The 18,470-nt window shown below is 39.7% G+C and overlaps 1 protein-coding gene across 4 annotated transcripts; it reads right to left on the bottom strand.

Annotated features, from left to right (window-relative positions):
* Positions 1-652: 652 nt before the first annotated feature.
* stan (Protocadherin-like wing polarity protein stan) lies at positions 653-17,255 on the bottom strand. Of its 4 annotated transcripts, XM_069040647.1 has the most exons (22): positions 17,004-17,254; positions 11,343-13,059; positions 10,804-11,290; positions 9,900-10,325; positions 9,507-9,846; positions 8,284-9,455; positions 7,697-8,232; positions 7,288-7,492; positions 6,958-7,235; positions 5,292-6,903; positions 5,055-5,241; positions 4,218-5,001; positions 4,024-4,168; positions 3,743-3,961; positions 3,470-3,690; positions 2,870-3,305; positions 2,707-2,819; positions 2,221-2,660; positions 1,862-2,173; positions 1,484-1,727; positions 1,372-1,415; positions 653-1,319 (listed from the first exon to the last, which is right to left on the bottom strand). In XM_069040647.1, the coding sequence occupies exons 2-21, from the start codon at positions 12,989-12,991 to the stop codon at positions 1,385-1,387; spliced, it is 9,837 nt and encodes a 3,278-aa protein (XP_068896748.1). In that variant the 5' UTR covers positions 12,992-13,059; positions 17,004-17,254; the 3' UTR covers positions 653-1,319; positions 1,372-1,384. The 4 variants fall into 4 exon arrangements, with proteins under 4 accessions (XP_068896748.1, XP_068896746.1, XP_068896747.1 ...); XM_069040645.1 differs by lacking the exon at positions 1,372-1,415; XM_069040646.1 differs by lacking the exons at positions 1,372-1,415; positions 17,004-17,254 and adding an exon at positions 13,733-13,859.
* Between the last annotated feature and the right edge of the window lie 1,215 nt (positions 17,256-18,470).

Here is an 18,470-nt window from a genome sequence, read left to right as displayed (position 1 = left end):
TAATTCAAGGTGTGTCCCATAACATTAAACATTCATTATTGTACCAATATTATAACATAATTACATAAACATTTTTGTTTTATAATACAAAAATTTCCGATAATATTGCGGAATCTGGAAAAGTGCCCCGAATGCTTGCAGCGTTTCCACGTTGAATGGCAATGTAAAAAAAGTTGAAAAATAAAATTTAGATCTACGTTGCTATAGTTATTTAGTCATTTATAACGGCCGCTCCCGCTCATAACGGACTCCGGCCGTTATGAGGTTGTTTACATGGTGACAAACAGTCCGGAAAGCCACCTTTAACAACTAGATATTACAAAAAATTTTAAACTAGAGTGCTGATGGCAAAGATATCTTTATTTTAATAAAAAATTTCGACTTAAGCCATAAATAAACCGAACAAGAAACCTACTTAAAGAAATGTATTGTTATATTATGTCTGTGAATTACTACGCTGTCTCGGACAAAAAAATTACCTAGGGTAATTATTTAGAATATTTTTCCGAGATCGCCTAGGTTTATTTATGGCTTAAGTCGAAATTTCTTATTAAAATAGATACTATAATAACATCACGAGCACACTCATTCACAACTCTAAGACTTCAACCTTTTAACGTTAAAGACAAAATGTCCAATATTAGTTTGAAGAAATTTAACACATTTTTTAAGATAGTTTAATAAAATAAAAAAAATCACAATATTTGAATACAAAATTGTATATAAAAATGGAATGTATGAAATTGCACAGTCAAAATAATGAAAAAAAAATACATCTATCTGAGTACGTTTCATAGAAGTGACATACAAAATACCTATGCTAAATAAATACTGAGATCTTACAAAATATCCTTAGTATTACAAACATTTATACAAATCAAATATTTTTCATATAAAAAAGCTTTTTAGGCACAGGTTTCATACAAAATGTACACAAAAATATTTTCAATTTTTTTTGCAAATCAAATAATAATTTATGGCTTAAAATACCTTAGTCTTCTCCTCTGATGGCTAATCAATTTACTAGAGACTACTTTAAACACTACAATTAAAATAAATTTATTTGTAAGAAAATGATGGCAATTTGTATTAGATACAATTATTACCTACAACTTTAAGTACGATATAATCTCTCATTAAATAAATTCGGAATGTCATTAGATTGTTACAATTATACTTACACAGTCTTTCAATGGAATGAACATATACAAAACAAGTGTAAAAAAAAACGTACGTAAAAATAACAATAAATAACCGATTTGTACAATAATTAAAACATAATCCTTCACACAGATGTTTCTTCATTTTTATCATCTTTCCTAAAACAATAGTAAAAATTAGTAAAATTTAAAACAATCCAAAAATTCTTACCAAGCCAATTTTCTTATTTGTTAATGCTGTATTCCCAACACCAGCTAGTAAGTTGTTAATAAAGGAATGGTAGTCAGTTAGAAATGAAAAAAATATAGAAAAAAAAACTTACTGAGGTGGTTCCGGAGGATGAGTAGAATGAATCATGGACACGGGTGGCATTAGGGGTGAAGGCGAACCCCGAACGCTACCACAAACTGATCCGTGAATTGATCCCAGTACAGAACCTATGCGAGACCCCATATGAGATCCGTGGTACTCCATCCCAGGATTATTAATATCATTCGTTACTGGTGACATTATGCGACTTGAAGGGTGCATGTAATTGTTGTGACTTGTCATGTGGTCTTCTTCCGCTGAAAATTTTTAACACATTTAACAAAAAACTATAATCTTCAGTATCCATCATCATACAGACCTTTCTCTGTATCGTCTTGCATGTAATTATTGGAATTGAGTGCAATAGAATTAAGATTCTGTCTATTCTTACCTGTATACGGAAAGAGATATTTATCGTTCATGTGATGTTTGTCGTCCACATCAGATCCTCTTTCTGCATAATCTTGGAAATTCATGTTTTCGTGATGCATCATTTTTGACAGATAATCGCTCTTAAAACCTTGACTATTGGGATTGTAATGATTGTCGTAATGTGTCCGCACCATGTATTGTTCCGACTGTAACGCTGGTAGGCATGTCTCAGGTGTGACATCTGGGTTAGGTAGCGGATTAGGCGAGTTGGTTTTATGACAAAACTCATTGTCTGAACCGGTCTCTGCGCTCCATCTTCCTACTTCTGGAACTACAACCAGTTTAACCACCAAGCACAAACTAAATGATAATTTGTACCATTCGGATTTGGTAAGTACGCTTCCGGTAGCTGACTGGACCATCTGGATCCGTAACTCGGTTGTACAGCTGGGAACAGTTGAGAGTTGGTGACGACGTTGAGAGACGGAGGCGTTCCACATCTCGACACTACGTGTTCTGTAATGTTCGGAAGATAACCTTGACGGCCACTTGTTGTCCCCCTCGCCCGATGTCTTCTTGTACTAGATTCATCATCATCGCTGGAATGACTAGACGCTAGATCCAAACTTCTACCTTCCGACCCATCCGAATCCGAATCGCTGTCTGCTCTACGTTCACGTCTTTCACTTTCTTCGGGAAGTTCTCTGTGCCTGTGAAGACCGGTTTCTTGTTCAAAACCTCGCATGTATGACGGTACGTCACTCGTCGAGTTGTAATTAGAAGTACTCGTAGAAGTGTGACGCAAATGAGTGTCGCTTCTGCAAAAACTGAATAATAAATTGTCCAAAATTAAACAACGATTACCTGTAAGGACTTGAACTGGTCTTAGTAGTCGATCTTGAAGTGGTACTAGAGGTCGAGATGCCAATATTGCGACGAGTGGGATCCAGAGTTGAATGGTACGCCAATGCTGATCTCTACAATTAAGTCGGTAGAAACTAAATCTAGATTTCATTGAAACACTCACAGATTGACCAGATATGTTTTGGCTGCTGGTGCTGGGTACGCCAACAACAGAGGTCGTGTCGAGCAACGGCACTTTCTTGCCCATACATCTCATAATCGACCTGATCAAATTTTGTCTGACTCGATTGTTAGCAAAGCAATATCCAGCCAAGGAGAAAGCCGCATGGATTAATACTGCAGCCGACAGAAATGGCGTCAGAAGTGGATGCCTCTCTGAAGCGGCCAAAAGGGCAAGAATCCAAGTCGCACCCAGTAAGGGAAGGGCAACAACGGACACCCACAAAAGTGTTCTTAGATTACCGAATCCTAACACGTGATCTTGTAATGTGAATGCTGCTCGAATCGCCATTATTAATATGAAGAGATTGATAAATACCAGGAGGCAGATCGGACCCACCAAACTCCAAACAACACTCTCGTATAAAGACACCCAACAGCTGAAAAAATGACGAACAAATAAAACAATGTTTTAGTTGCGAATACGCGAATTGTCGAATAAGGAAAGTACGTTATGAAGTTTAGGTAGCAAGAGAAGAAAGAAAACAAATATGAGTGCAAAGGAGAAATAAAAGGGCATCAAGAAAACATGCACGTAACTTACAAGTAATAGTTTCCGTATTGATGTGCTCTTACTCCAACGGCTAAGCTAACCACCACAGCTGGGACCACGTAACCCATGCTATAATAAAAACGCATAGGGCCGTGATTAATGTCACGCATTTCTGTCAACATCCTGTACAAGTGAAGTGCATCGACCAACATCCAGAAGAACGATGCTAACCATAAATAATGTAAACCTATCGCGACCAATTTACACGGGAGCTAAAAATGCAACTTCAATAGGTGATTCAAATGTGAACTCGGGATCATTTACGTCACTGCTGATCATCGGTTTCCTCGCCTTGAGAGCAATGAAGTACAACAGTTCGGCGAGAAAAACGCACAGAACGAGATTCTTCCTGATCGTGTTCGAATTTGTTTGCAAACCTCTTATTAATGCAAGGATCAGGTAAGTTGCAAGTAGTAGAGGCAAAGAAATGGCGAAACAGCTGTAACTCGAAATGTCCTCCAGCAATGACGGTTCGGGAATGTACTGAAAATGATGGAATTTATTTTTTTATTTATTGCAAGTTACAAAAATAACAAGTTGAATACTTCTAAATCGACGACGTCCACGAGAACGGCAAAAGTAGTTAAGTGGTTGCATGTGCAGTTCACTAGGAGAGGAGTTTTATCGTACGAGTCGAACCAGTCTTCGCCGACTTCAGTACGACACCCAACACGTGACCATTCTCCAAATCTATAACTACTACTGTAAAAATATTCACACAAAGTAGATCATGACCTACCCTCGGACAGTAGACCAGTGGACACATTGAGGATTCGATCTCTCGTTAAATAGAGTTTTATTGGAATCCAACCAGATTTGCAGTCTAACAGGAATTTTTAGGGCTATACCTGACAAACTCTTGTAAAGTAATTTTTTTGTGAAATTTTTGTCTCTTTTCCTCCTGTTGTGTGTTACTCCTCTAAGGTACGCAGGATCGTTTTCATGAATCGTTACTTCCGGTTCGGCAAAGACTTTTTTCGCGTACATATCCTGTTGGCTGAGATCTACTTCTGGTAATTTCACATCTTCAAATATTATATTCCTTTCGGTTGTTGTTTTGGTTACAGCATCTACATATTCGGGTACCAAAACACCAACCGAGATCAAAGGGGAACCAATAGTAATATCAACTCCCCATCTTCTCACCACTGAATCGTCATATTTCTCGGGCAGCAACGAATTCGCTTGTTTATACTGAGCGTAACTCACTACTGCTCCGACTTCGGGCAAAGAATTTTTCGTTATCAATTCTCCATGTTCTACAAGTTTAATGCCCAACAGCTTGAGCGGAATTAAAATACGAGTGTGTTGGTCGAATTTCATTTTATCCAAGAGGTAATTGTTGTATTTAGGAAACGCAACCAGAGGGCCGTAGGATTTTTGCGTGTTATCTTGAAGGAACTGAGAAGTATCTGGCAAGACTACTCTTTCGGTTGTATAACTTTGGTCGTTGGGCAAAGATGGAATAACATCAGGTTCGTAACCGTAAAGAGACTCAGGTGTTACAACATCCAAACCCAATACTAAAATCACGCAATTTTAGGTTTGTGTTGGGAACATTGTTGAAGAGACTTACCCATATTTGGCGCCACGATTTCAAAAGGATTGGTATACGTATCGTGTTGACTTATTGACAGAATATTTATATAATTTTCGATGTCACTAATCAAATGTTCTGCGCCTTCGCCCGTAAGTTGCTTAATCCTAAACCAATGGTCCGTGTACTTCTCATCCAAAATTATACTCACGGAGTGCACAATATTCTACAAGTATGATGTCTGATATGCACATTGTGTCATTTTTTTTAACTTACGTGGATATAATCCTTGTCTTGGCTGTGGGTTAAATTAAGACCATTCATCCTAGATTCGTACGTTAGGAGTTCTTTGACTAAGTCAAAAGTAATCAGCACGTCAGCACCGTAAAGATTTGGTGTTACATTTGTAGCTTTATAGAGATCTGATGCTAATTTAATGGCAACAAAAGTATTGAGAAGCAATTCGCCCTTTTCTATATTACCCAACTGTTCTCGTAACTCCAGAAACCTGTCCGAAGTACAATTAAACATGTCTGGTTGTTGCCAACCTCCCAAATCGTTATCACAAGTCATCGACGCCCTCCCATGAGCACCTTTGGGACAATTCTCGATGGCTTCTCCTCCGAAAACGGTCCTCGGCCACCATATTCCTTTGGCCGAGCTTCTAGGACAACCGTCGTAGACGACTTCGCATCCTTGCAAAGTGACCTCCGCGTAGGAATTTGGACAAGAGTCGCACTTCTGTCCTATCACTCCGTCGCGACATCTGCACTGTCCCGTTTCGTGGTCACATTGAGTACTAAACGAACCGATGTGATAACAGTCGCACGGTATACACTTGGTTGTTCCTTTCGGTTGGTAATGATTTTCTCGACAATGACAGTGACCGTTCTTTTTATCACAGTCGGGGTTGTAACCGGCTTCTACGTCACACTGACACGGACCACAAACCGGATAGCCCCACCAACTCGATGGACAAGGCTGTGCCATCTTGCTCTCGCAATACTCTCCTGAATATTCCGTTGAATTGCACGAACACTGATAGCCTTTCCTGTCGGATAGGTTTTCAACGCAAGTACTACCCGGTTCGCAGGGACTTACGCTGCACACTGGGACACACAGAGGTCCCACGTGACCCTCATAACACTCACACGAAGATCTGCCCCATTTAGTAACACACTTCGAAGTCGCAGGACAGTCGCTTTGACACTCGGTGGTCGATGGACATCCGTCCTCGACGTTTTCCTTAACTGTCGGTCGGTTTAAAGTGGTTTGTTGGTTGCCAATTCTGACATCTTGAATGCAACCCTCCAAATAGTTGAAACCGGCGTTCAAACTACTGTAGGAGTTGTCTGGACCTCCTATCAGAATTTTACCGACGTATAAACCTTGAATCTTTTCTGCAAATTGTACAACAGAGACGTGTTCGCCGTAGTCGATCAACAGTCTGATTTCAGTTCCGACCCATGTGATTTCAATGTGGTGCCACTCACCATTTGACAGGTCTTTGGTGTTGACAGAAAATGCTTCTCCATTGTAGGAGTACAAGAGAAAGCCATTTTGTAGAGAGACTACTGCTGAACTATTTTGTCCAACTTGAACGGACATCAAGAAGGTGTCTTTCTGCAAGGTTTTAACAGATAGCGCATTCAACCACGGTAACTGTATGGGTCGCAGGAGGGGGTTAAATGAGAGAGTGCCATCTCCTGCAAAATGCCAAGGTTGACTTATGAATTCACCGCAATCCCTTCCTCCATAACCCGCGGGGCAGATACATCGAAACATTGCCCAACCTTCTTTACATACGCCGCCGTTTTTACAAGGGTTTGGATTGCAAAATGAACGTTTTTCGGGACAGCCAGGAGTAGTACCATTGTCGGTGACAAATCTGCAATAGTCGTATGTAAAACACGTAAAAATATGTAGTGAACCTTGAACGTACGTATTTAGATCTATAAATTTGTGGTCGATCTCGAGATCGGAAATGCATCCATCAAAATGTCGATTCTTCGTTTGAAAATTTGCCGACAGAGATGGTAAACCGCCTAATTGTAGCGGCCCCGTGAGATCTAAGAATCTGTGGCAAGTTTCAGTAAGCGAAGCACATCGGGGTGCCAAGTGATATTCTGTAAATCCGGCACAAGCCCACTTCCCGTTTAATTCTTTGCCATGTTTCAAAGCCAGAGCTGTGTCGCACTCATCAATCGATACCGTCGCTGTCTGAAATTAGTTTGATCAGTTTACTTCAATTAAACGACTCGGTCTTCCTTACTTTGTTAAAGTAGGATACGGTTACCGAATGCCAATTACCGTCTGAAATCCCGCCAGGTATTGAAGCCACAGCTTTTGTTACATTACTACCAAGAGAAAAAGAAAATTGGATCTGATCATTGACGATCTCCAAGGAAATAAAGTCGTGGAGTTCGTTATAACGGCCGTTATATAAAAGTAAGCCGTTTCGTGATTGGGTAGCAAATCTGCGACAAACGAAAATTTTTATTTTTACATTTAGATTTCACCACAATGGTAATGCTACTAAATTGGAACGGTATCCGCTTCACTAAACTAGGAATTGCAATTTTTGTTGTTTCTAATATTTCCTAGATTTCTACAAAATTTTACCCGGCGTCTCTGAAGCAGTTACCTCCACTGAAAACCACTTCCAGAACGTCGAGACCTACCTCAATCGTAGATGAAGCCTGTGTCGCTGCTTGAGACTCGGAAACGTCAAAAACGAACTCTTCGTGAAACTTCTGGTTTTCAATTCGCACAAAGAAGTATAATGCTCGGACCCCGCGTCCAACGAGCACTCTTCGCAGACGAAAGACTTGCCATTTTTTGGATTACAAGTGGTCCCAGTTTTACACAGATTTGGATTGCAGGGATCGTCGGATAATTCGATCTCGCAATTTGTTCCGGTGTAACCATGAGTGCACACGCACGTGTAGCCACCTTCGCGAATTTTGCAAGTCCCGTTGTGTTGACAGGGCGAGGAATAACACAAATTTACTTCGGTGTCGCACAAATAATGCTCGCGTGAACCAGTGAACCCCTTGGGACACTGACACGTGAATGTGGTCACCGGATAAATCGGTCGAAAAAGGACGGTGTCGCTGTTGATGAACTCTGACGCATTGCCGAATTTCAGTACGGTCAAGCATTCTTCGTAGTTTAAGCATGGTTCTCGCACACACAAGTTATCATCAAAAGGCAGAATCTAAATCGAAATGCCTTTCATATTTTTTTTCTATCGTACCAAATATCTTACCTGAACTGTAGAAAGCCTGGCCAGAATACCTCTGTTCAAATACACTTTTTCTTGAAGAAACTGAGGTGTGTAGTATACTTCTTTGGGAACATCTGGACGCTTCACGGAAAAACTAACATTCAGAATTTTTGCGTCCACATCGGTGTCATCTTGAATGCTAAAAACGAAAATGTTGTCTTTTGGGCATGGAATAATGGCTGCTAGTCCATCCATGAAAAATCCAAGGAGAGGAGATAAAAATGCCTCTTTTGTCATTTGATTCAACCGAACAGTAATCGAATTATACAGCATTTCTTCTGTTATTAACCTGACCGACAGCTGCATGATCGCTTTAACTTCGTTAACCCCGTCTGTGACTGACACCTCCATTGATGCCATTTTAGGTACATTGGTGTTGAGTTGGGGTGACAGTTGGATCTGACCTGTGCTTTCATTCAACGCGATGAGATTGGCGTTGTTTCCCGACAGAATTTTGTAATGGAGTTTGTCTGAAACGTCAGCGTCGAAAGCCGGAACTCTACCGATAGGACCGGTTGGAAAAAAATCTTTGTAATTGTTGAACATGACCAAAAAATCATGCAAAATTGGAGCATTGTCGTTCACATCCGTTACGATAATCTCGACATGAGCATCGCTTCGTAACGGAGGACTAGCCGCGCGTACGATCAAATCGAACTTCTTTTTTGGACTTTCATAATCTAGCTCTGTCATCGTCAATAAATCTGCTTTCTCTGAACCCGGCCTGGTCACCAAAGAAAAACTCTGACTGTCCTCGCCACCGATTATGGAATATTGCACTATTGCATTGACCCCCTCGTCAGGATCTTTGGCGTGAATTTCTCCAACAGTTGATCCAATTGGACTGTTTTCAGCTATGTACAAAACGATTTTATCCGAATCGAATGCCGGGGGTGAATCGTTGATATCTTCTATGCGAATAGTCACAGGAACGGAGCTGCTCAGTGTTGGAGAGCCACGATCTATCGCGATCGCTTCTAGTTCGTAAGTGGCGACAGATTCACGATCTAAACCTTTATTTGTACGAATGACCCCGCTGGTCGGATCTATCACGAAAGAACCGTCTTCTTGATCTTTCTTGCTGAGAGAGTAGCGAATCCGACCGTTCAAACCCACGTCTGCATCTGTTGCAGAGACTTGGACGACAGATGTGCCTTCGGAACGTCAAATGTAAACCTGCGATAATTTCTATTGTTTTAACTTACCCACAAGCGCATCTTCAAGTACGCTCCCCGAATAAGCGGCTTGTTTAAATACGGGGTAATTATCGTTCACATCTGTCACGGATATTTCAACGTCTGTGGTGTCAGATAAAGGGGGATTTCCCCCATCTCTGGCAGTCACAGTAAGCAAATACCCGCTCATAGTTTCCCTGTCTAAAGTCTTAGTCGTCACGATAGCACCGGTTTGAGGGTTTATAGTAAACTCGGCGGGATGATCACCATCCTCGCCGAGGGAATAGGTGATTTGGGCATTCAAACCTACGTCATTATCTGTAGCTGAAACAACTAAAACTGTTGTCCCGATAGCAGCGTCCTCAAACACCTGTACACCAGTCGTTGAGTAAACAAATCAAGATAAGAAAACTTTACACTTACACTGGCCGTGTACGGGGCGTTTTCAAACACCGGTGCAAAGTTATTCGCATCTGTTACGTTGACGTAAACTGTGGCTGTATCAGTACGTCCACCGGAATCAGAGGCCGTTACAGTCAAGATGTAACGTTTTTCTTGTTTGTAATCCAGCGGTTGTGCCACCGTTATGACTCCTCGACCATTCTGTGATGTTATGGCAAATCGCCCTCTGGTGTTGCCGTTCGTTAATTCGTAATGTAAACGCGCGTCTTCATCGGCATCGCTTGCCGTCACCGTAGCCACAGGTGTGCCCGGCGGGTCATCTTCCGCCACTACGGACTCATAAATTTTCGGTTCGAAAACTGGATCGTTATCGTTAACGTCTTGTACTGTGATTACCACACTCGCACTAGCTGATTGTGGAGGGTTACCCTGATCGGCTGCGATAACCTACGACGCAAAAAAATCAAATAATTATTTGTACATCAAGGCCGCGAGATCTTTCTTAACGTACTGAGAGAAAAATTGTCGCCCAGGCCGCTTGCGGCGGAGGCAGACAATCTCGAGGATGTTAAAAGATTTCGCGGCCAAGGTGTACCTACACAACGTTATTGTGCAACCGAAAATTTGTAATGATTATAAAATGAACAAGTAAAATTTACTTCACTGTCAATAAATATACATAAATTCGGCTATGTATTTTGTAAATAATCGTAAAAATTCGGTTTCTAATTTGATACCCGAAAAATCTAAACGGCAGCCTTACATGGAAGATCTGATTTGTATCAAATATTAAAATAACGTTTACTTTAACGGCCGTCGTTAAGAGCAACGGCCGCGAAATTGGATTCCCCGGCCAGTTTTAGGTACGCGAAATGCTCGTTTCACGTACGGTTGCACAAAAAATTATTTCCACCTTTATAATTACCTGAAACATGAACTTGGACTGATCTTCTCTGTCCAATTCTTTGGTGGTGGTGATCCAACCACTGTGCGCGTCCACGGTCAACGGAAAATCTTCAGTACTAGCACCGATCGAGTCCCTGGGAGCAATAGTGTACTTGATGTCGGCATTGGGACCTTCGTCTGCGTCGTAAGCTTGCACTTTAACTATACTGTACCCCGCCGGGGCATTTTCTTGGATGCTTTCTTGGAACAGAGACGTGTAAAATCGGGGAGCGTTATCGTTAACGTCTTTAACATTAATCAGTAATTGTGTTGTATTAGATCTCGCTGGGCTTCCACCGTCTTGGGCTCGTATCACGAGGCGATAGTTCCGCAAAGTTTCATAATCTAACGGTTTTACTAATGAAACGTCTCCCGTCAAACTGTCGATAGAAAATTGCGATTGGGTATTGCCACTAATTATTGCGTATCGTATGGCAGCGTTATTACCCTGATCTGCGTCAGTTGCTCTAAAACGTTGAATGCAGGAACGGTGAGCATTAAGTGTAATTAAGTACTTACTTGATATGTGCAACAACCGGATTGGACGTCCAATCTATGTCTTCATCTAAAGCTACCGTGTAAGTCCTTTCAGAAAATTGAGGATAATTATCGTTATCATCCTGGATGTGTACTACAACGCTGGCACTTGATGATTTTCTCGCCGTTTGCGGACTTGCCAAGTCTGTGGCACTAACAATTAAAGTATAAACCTCGGTGGTTTCTCTATCTAGCATCAGTCTAGTAGTGATGACTCCCGTTTTGGGGTCGATTTTGAACGCTCGATTGTCGTCTTCTTCGGAGGACGTTCCTCCTCCGTTGATGCTTTGAATCGAGTATTCGACGTCGGCATTTTTGCCGACATCTTGGTCCGTCGCTTTCAACGTGATCACAGTAGAACCTACGCTTACGCTTTCTTTGATGCTCGCATCGTACTCGTTCATTTCGAAGACCGGCGAATGATCGTTTGCGTCCAACACATTGATCTGAAGCATCGTCGTACCGCTGCGTGGAGGAAAACTGTCATCCATTGCGGTCACTCTGAAATAATGTACGTCGACCAGTTCTCGGTCCAATTTCACTTTGGTCGTGATTGTTCCCGTTTTAGAGTCAATATCGAACATCGCCTGAGTCCGAGAGTCTAGCAAACTTGTCATGGAATAGTTAATGGGACTGTTCTCCGGGTCCCTCGCTTTCACACTCGTCACAACAACACCTGGATCGCATTCTTCGAGGACGCTGGCCACGTACAAAGGCTTCTCGAAGAAGGGCGACTGATTCCTCAGCTCTCTCCGGACTCTTTTGGCGATATCAGTGTCATTGAACAGCTGATGGTGGTAGACGATCTTGAGGCGATGTTCGGTGTTCAACACTTTAATATCGTGACAGTGGGTGGAAAACAAAATTGTGATCTTCCAAAGGGGTTCGACGATACAAACATCTCTGCTTGCGACCAAATCGCCTTGGCTGTGCTCGATCTGGAAGCGATCGTCGCTGACGTAATGGAACGCCACCGTGCAAAACTCGCCTATAGTTTTCGGGAGAAATGCCGAAATCGAATTGATGAATTGCGACTGTCTGAGGCAGATTTTCTGCCACTTTCCCGTTGTGGGGATTGCGAACGAAGCATACGTTTCCGATATCCATTGTCTGGCTTCTGCGATTCTTTGTTTTATTGAAGGGTGAACTTGGCTAAGGAACGGGTTGTGATAAAAACTGCGTCGTCTTCTAGACGATTCGTGTAAATATTCGAAGTTTTCGTCGCTTTGTTCTGTACATTGGGTCCCGATTATGAGGATTCTTAGAGGTAGACTGTAATAATCGATATCTCTTAGTCTGTTCGACGTGGAATCGATGTGAATCGTGAATAAATTAGGGTAGTAGAGTCCGTTACATTGCAGACTTTCCAGTAGAGATACTTGTCCATTTTTCGGGTCCACATTGATTAACGATTCCACAAAAGGAGCCGACCTCTGCGCGTTTATTTTATATTTCCTTTCCGAACCTAGTCTGTATACTGAAGCGTTAAATATTACATCCCCGGGTTGTTGTTTTTCGTCTATCAATAATAAATATCCAGACACACAATTCAGCCAAAAATAAAATAATAGAAAAATATAAATTTTCTTCATGGACTGTTTCTCAACCATGAGAGAAGACGTTATGATCATTTTTCAACGTGACCAACATCATAATTCATATTTTCGGCGAACGTAACGGTATAGGCGGTTTCATCCTGCTGCAAAAAAACACACTTTTTAGGTTTCCTTCAGTTTTGCCATTGTCTTAACGTATTAATATTAGAGTGTGCAGGAAAGAGCATCCTGGAAGGTCGTCTCGAGACTTTCTCATGGTGGTTAAGACATACTACCGATGGTAGTATTTAATTAGAGGTTATGTTAATATGAAGCAGGTAAAATAAATAGAGACACGCAACTTTGGTCTTACATGTTACGGCAAATAAAGTCGATTTTGATGTGAACTAGTTATGGTATAATATTAAAACATTCCTAGCAGGTTGTTATAACGTACAGACCGCTACAAAAGCTGTAAAAGACACACGAGTCCATCGGTGTTAACAAGATAGGATCACGTGTACGAAAAGCGGTTCGGCTAGTTTGTTGACATAAAAATTTAAATTACGAAGTGTGTATCTCTACATTCAGGAATACCAAGGGCCGGATGAGAATTAATTATTGAGAAATGCTGCGAGGCAGCGGGAGAGGAAGCTTTATCAAAATTCTGAGCGGTATTCCTGCTTTCGCGAAGTCGGTAGTTATGCGTTCAGATAAAATTCCAATATCCTACACCGACATTCCAAACGAAATTAATCGCTTTAATTGATTACTTCTTGTAATGAACGGACATTAGTTAATAGAGATTAATTACAATAAACTGTAATTTATGAATACCTAAATCGATAAATGATCCCAATCTTTCGGTTTTTGTCGATTCAAATGCACCACACAACACCTACTGCTTCGAGTTACACTAAATTACTTTTGTAATACCGTCTCTATTTCATGATTGTACTCTAATCAAGTTTTCGTGTTAATGTGTATGACCTACCTAAGAGCTGGATAATAATAACCAACATTCATGCGCAGTTGAGGGGTTGTGTTTCTTTGTTATGGTCAAAACGACGTAACTTAGTGTTAGCAACAGAAATAATTTAAATATTTCAAAAATCTACAAAACATTTTTGCCAACCAAGTCAACACTCCGGGGCTAATATATTCGATTCATGTCACCTCTGCAAGGTTTACAAAGCATATTAATGTATATTCTTTATGGGTGTGCATATCGACCAGCAAGTTTAGTTTTTACTTTCGCTTTTATTCTGATTACTTTAGAAATTTTAACAACTAAACAAAGCAATTAGCGTAAAACAGCACAGGAAATATTTTTAATCTACGCCCCAAAAAAGTGTAATTAATGACTCATTGGTTTACCATAATTGCAACGATGTGCTCGCATCAATCATTAAAAAAACGAAGCATCACTATCATTACGGCTGGTTGAAGAGAACGATGGAGCTCGCAAAGCGATTTTCGAAGGAAATTCACGATTTGACTTAGATTAACCTTGCAATAAAGTACACGGTTGCACAAATGTGCAAGAATGGGATTGCGCTTCTGCCACCTACAAAAGGTCTGACCTAGCTATAAAATTTCGTGTTGGCAGGGGCGCGTTTCTGATTCTCAGGGTGGAACGTTATTGATTGCCATTTGTTGAGGAAGCCGCATGTACACACATGGATTTTTCTGTTCTTTGCGCGGTTCAACTCGGGGTGTGTAATCGGGTAAAAACATTGGAAGAGTACACTATCATTAACAGAAGAGACCGCTGAATAATAAAACACAACAAAAATGTTTATCGTTCCGATGCACGAGACTGTCATTTGGTTTTTTATTTTACAACTGTAGCGAGAGCGGTATTAAAAATCCACAAAAATTACAGTTTTCAAAGTTTAAATGAACAACTGTTCGTTGCTTGTGGCCTGAGGGTATCTCATTATTCTTTATAGTGATGACGGAAACACGCAATTTTACCGGTTTAATGCCATTAAATTTTGTATTTTCTTGCAAATTGACTGCAGTAATTTTGCGACTTTTTGTGAAACGCTGTTCTTCACATTTTGCGGTTGTCGCTCAGGTCCAGACAGCTTTTAAAAATACACTTAAAACTTTTTACTTACCACCTGCTTCCTATAATTACAACCTAGGCAGCTGGAGTCCCTTTCTAGTCGTACTATCAGACAATATAATAAGTTTCTCTGCAGTTACCGTAACTTTTCAAGATTTATTGACAGGCAAGAAGATATACGTACGTTACAACTACTATACTGCTGGATAACTTTGCCATTTAAATTAATTGGTTTAATGGGTATATTAAATTATTCCCGGAATTTATATTGCGGACGAATTTTGAAACGGAATTGCTTGCCATCTAACTTATGTAAGAGTTAAGTTAGACAGTAACACTCGTTATTTAGTAGCTTTGAATTACAAAGTAAGTTCCTTTCTGAAAGTTGTGCCGATCAAGAGGAGATAGCAGACGGTGGGCAGGGCAACATAAAATTAAACAAAATTAATTGATGGGTAGATACCTGGTACACTTTATAAATCACACTAATTTGAATAAATTAGCAGCCATATAACATTTCCTGCAGATAATTCGTACGTTACATCTGTATTATAAGCCAATAAATATTCTAAAATTACCGTTACAATATTTGTGTTTGATTTGTTTTGAAAATGAGGTTTGTGTAATTGTGTGGTCACATTTAATTGTCCAGCTTTTTGTTTCACATGTAGCGCGTTGAGCACTCTTACTGATATTTCAAATTATCCTCGACGACATGACAATAAATTCCATTTGTATTGTACAATACATAACAAAGAGGGTGATTATCATGTCTCTGCGAATAAAAGCGGGATATTCGTTATTAGATAGGATTTTCCTAGAAAGTGAAATTACAGATAATAAAAAAATAATCAAATTTGTTACACAGTCTAGGACTGGTTTACAAATCTATGAGGCGCATGATGACCAACTCAATAGACCGGAACCAATGGCTTAACGTGACTTCCGAATCACGAGACAGAATATAGCCTTTTTTTTTATTTTGCCCTGGGTCGGAATTGAACCCGCAACCCTCGCGTCCCTGAGCCGAAACGGACTCCCTTGGGCTATATTCTGCGTTATATTTTTGTTTGCTCACAGGTATTCGCTCGTTTGCAAATTAGCAATCAGCGAATGAATATTTTTAACTATTCTATTGTGTTCTCGAAACGCTATATTGATATTCAAAGCAGATGATTTCGGTTAACATACGATAAGGTTGGGTAAGCAACTGTTCAATGAAAGATTCAACAGCCACAAAAACATGTTGGATCAATCACGTTGTAAGAACTCATCCTTTCTGAATGCCTCTGCCGTAATAGTTCCAATAAGAAAGTAGTTTCGCGCTTATTTTCGTGCTATCGCTGGACTCAAACACTCACCCTGCATTACAATTACTTCATCCGCATGCACAATATTCCGAATTATTAACACTAAGAAGGGCTTGTATCTGTGGTAGGATTGTACAAAACTGGAGAGCTGTGAATACTGTCGGCTTTATAGCCCATACAAATCCTTTTTATTTGAAGGGGCGCGTAAAAACAAAAGCTTTCCAAGAAGAAGCTTTCCAAGTACCTCTCCAACTTTTATTTTTTGAGTGCTCTTTGACTAGTATCGACCGTACAAATTTGTATGGGGTTAGGTATATTACCCCTGTATAACATGTAAGGGATGAAACGTTGTAGGGTTTCGCTTGAAGTGGTGACTCATCTGAGTTAGGCCCGCTGTTTCTTTTTTAAACGTCTCATTGGGGCAGTAACGACTTCATTAAAGTCGGTTCTCGAAACTTTTATTTACATTCAGCCTTTCAGTTTTTTGTTTGTTGAAGCTTGATCTGTTAACAGTAATTGAACAACTTTGGTAAACTGCGACGACTTAATTAAAACATTAAAGCTTTAAATTTATGTAATCAATTAGGTACAACTTTTTTATTTTTTTAAACGTGCTCTCAAGTGGTTGTGGCTGTGTATTAACCATTCTTTTCAATTTTTCAATTTCTGAGACGTTTTAATTAAATTTCTTACAATATAATTTTTTCAAGTGCCTTTAAATTCTTACCTGAATTTTTTAACGCAGACTGTACCTCAACATCAGTGCATTGACACAGGTATTTAAAAAACTAAACGTGAATAAAACTCTCGAAATTAAAATCACAATGGAGATTATCACTTAAACTATTCACAATTACACTGTTTTTAGGATTTGTTATGACCAAATAAACGAATTGTTTAAGGATTTCGGTTAAAAAACACAAGTTTACAGGTAGTCAAGCAGCCATTTTGAAGCTTTCGCATTTCTCTTTTATGTTGCCGGTAATTTACTTACAGGTTTCTGTGGTATCTAACGATAATGTTACGAGAGGACGCTCCTGTCCTGACATATAAATTTGCAGACCAGAAATGTTTTCAATTACGAAAGTATGTATTGTTTATTATTCTATTTAATAATATGACAATAAATTAAGAATACTTACTTGCGTAGAGTTAAAAAAATAAAGTCTTAAAAGAGATGTCAAGATACTGATGGCATCTCGGGAATCGAAGTAAGCTCTGGCGAACAAAATCGTACCAGGACCAGGACAGTGTCAAGTTGTCAGCTTTTGTTGAATACGTCAATTTACATTTACAAAAGGAAATTATTTTTTTGTTCAACATTGTCAGAATTTGAGAAATTTCTCCTGTGTGAGCAGATTTTGATAAATGTCACAACTTGTCAAAATGAAACGTCAAGTTAATTTAAAAGGCCTTTAAAATGGTCGTTTCACTCGCGTTTTAAACTGGCCCACTCATGCCAAAAAAAGTCCAATTTACACACGAACTCGTTAAATAAACTACTATTTATTGTTCACATTATGTACCTATCTTTTGCCTCTAACAATAGTTTAAATTTAATGAAGGGTATTTACGTGAGTTTGTTGGTACTATTCCGGACACGGAATCTTGGCCACAAATGACATTTAACTGACAAATAGGTGTGAATTGGCCTTATTGAATATAACCCAACTTTTGACTCGATAATGCAATTTCCCTGCTTTTTTGATGTCACAAGAAAAACTTCAAAGTGATTTTTAATAATTGTCATTTATTAATGACACTAATGCTTGGTTTACATCATTTTTTTAGAAATGTCTAAAAAATGTTGGCCAAGATTCCGTGGCCGGAATAGTACCTAAACTTCGCCTTCGTCCGAAGAAAGAACAGCAGTCATTAGTCAGTCAATAAAATCTCTGGAGAATATTTTCACCACTGGCGGCGCAAAAACATAGCTATGATGGTGCATTAAAAAAAAAGAATATTATCATAAATGCTGTTTAATTTATTTTAACTTTTGTTACGCCACCAGTGTCTGTACTTACCGTCTGTGGCCGAAATTGCGCCGTGCGTCGTCCTTTTTTAAATGTTTTAATGTTGTTGTCAAGGCAACCCCTTTATGTTTATTTACTGCAAATGTGAAAAGAATTTGCCCAGTAATTTGGATTTGACATTTTTTTTTTCTATTTTGCACCTATAACACAGTCAGTATAAC

The sequence above is a fragment of the Tenebrio molitor genome, chromosome 3 (assembly GCF_963966145.1).
Source record: "Tenebrio molitor chromosome 3, icTenMoli1.1, whole genome shotgun sequence".
In the NCBI taxonomy this organism is placed as follows: domain Eukaryota; kingdom Metazoa; phylum Arthropoda; class Insecta; order Coleoptera; family Tenebrionidae; genus Tenebrio; species Tenebrio molitor.
The sequence above is the reverse complement of the archived record's forward strand: the minus strand, read 5'-3'. Positions and strand labels throughout refer to the sequence as shown.

What these genes read in the sequence shown, in the direction of transcription:
- stan (XM_069040645.1), bottom strand. Translation starts at nt 12,991, where the DNA reads ATGATCATAACGTCTTCTCTCATGGTTGAGAAACAGTCCATGAAGAAA. An exon ending in CCGGTTGTTGCACATATCAA is followed by an intron (nt 11,291 to 11,342) that starts GTAAGTACTTAA and finishes TCAACGTTTTAG; the next exon opens with AGCAACTGACGCAGATCAGG. An exon ending in AACCGATGATCAGCAGTGAC is followed by an intron (nt 3,691 to 3,742) that starts GTAAATGATCCC and finishes TTGCATTTTTAG; the next exon opens with CTCCCGTGTAAATTGGTCGC.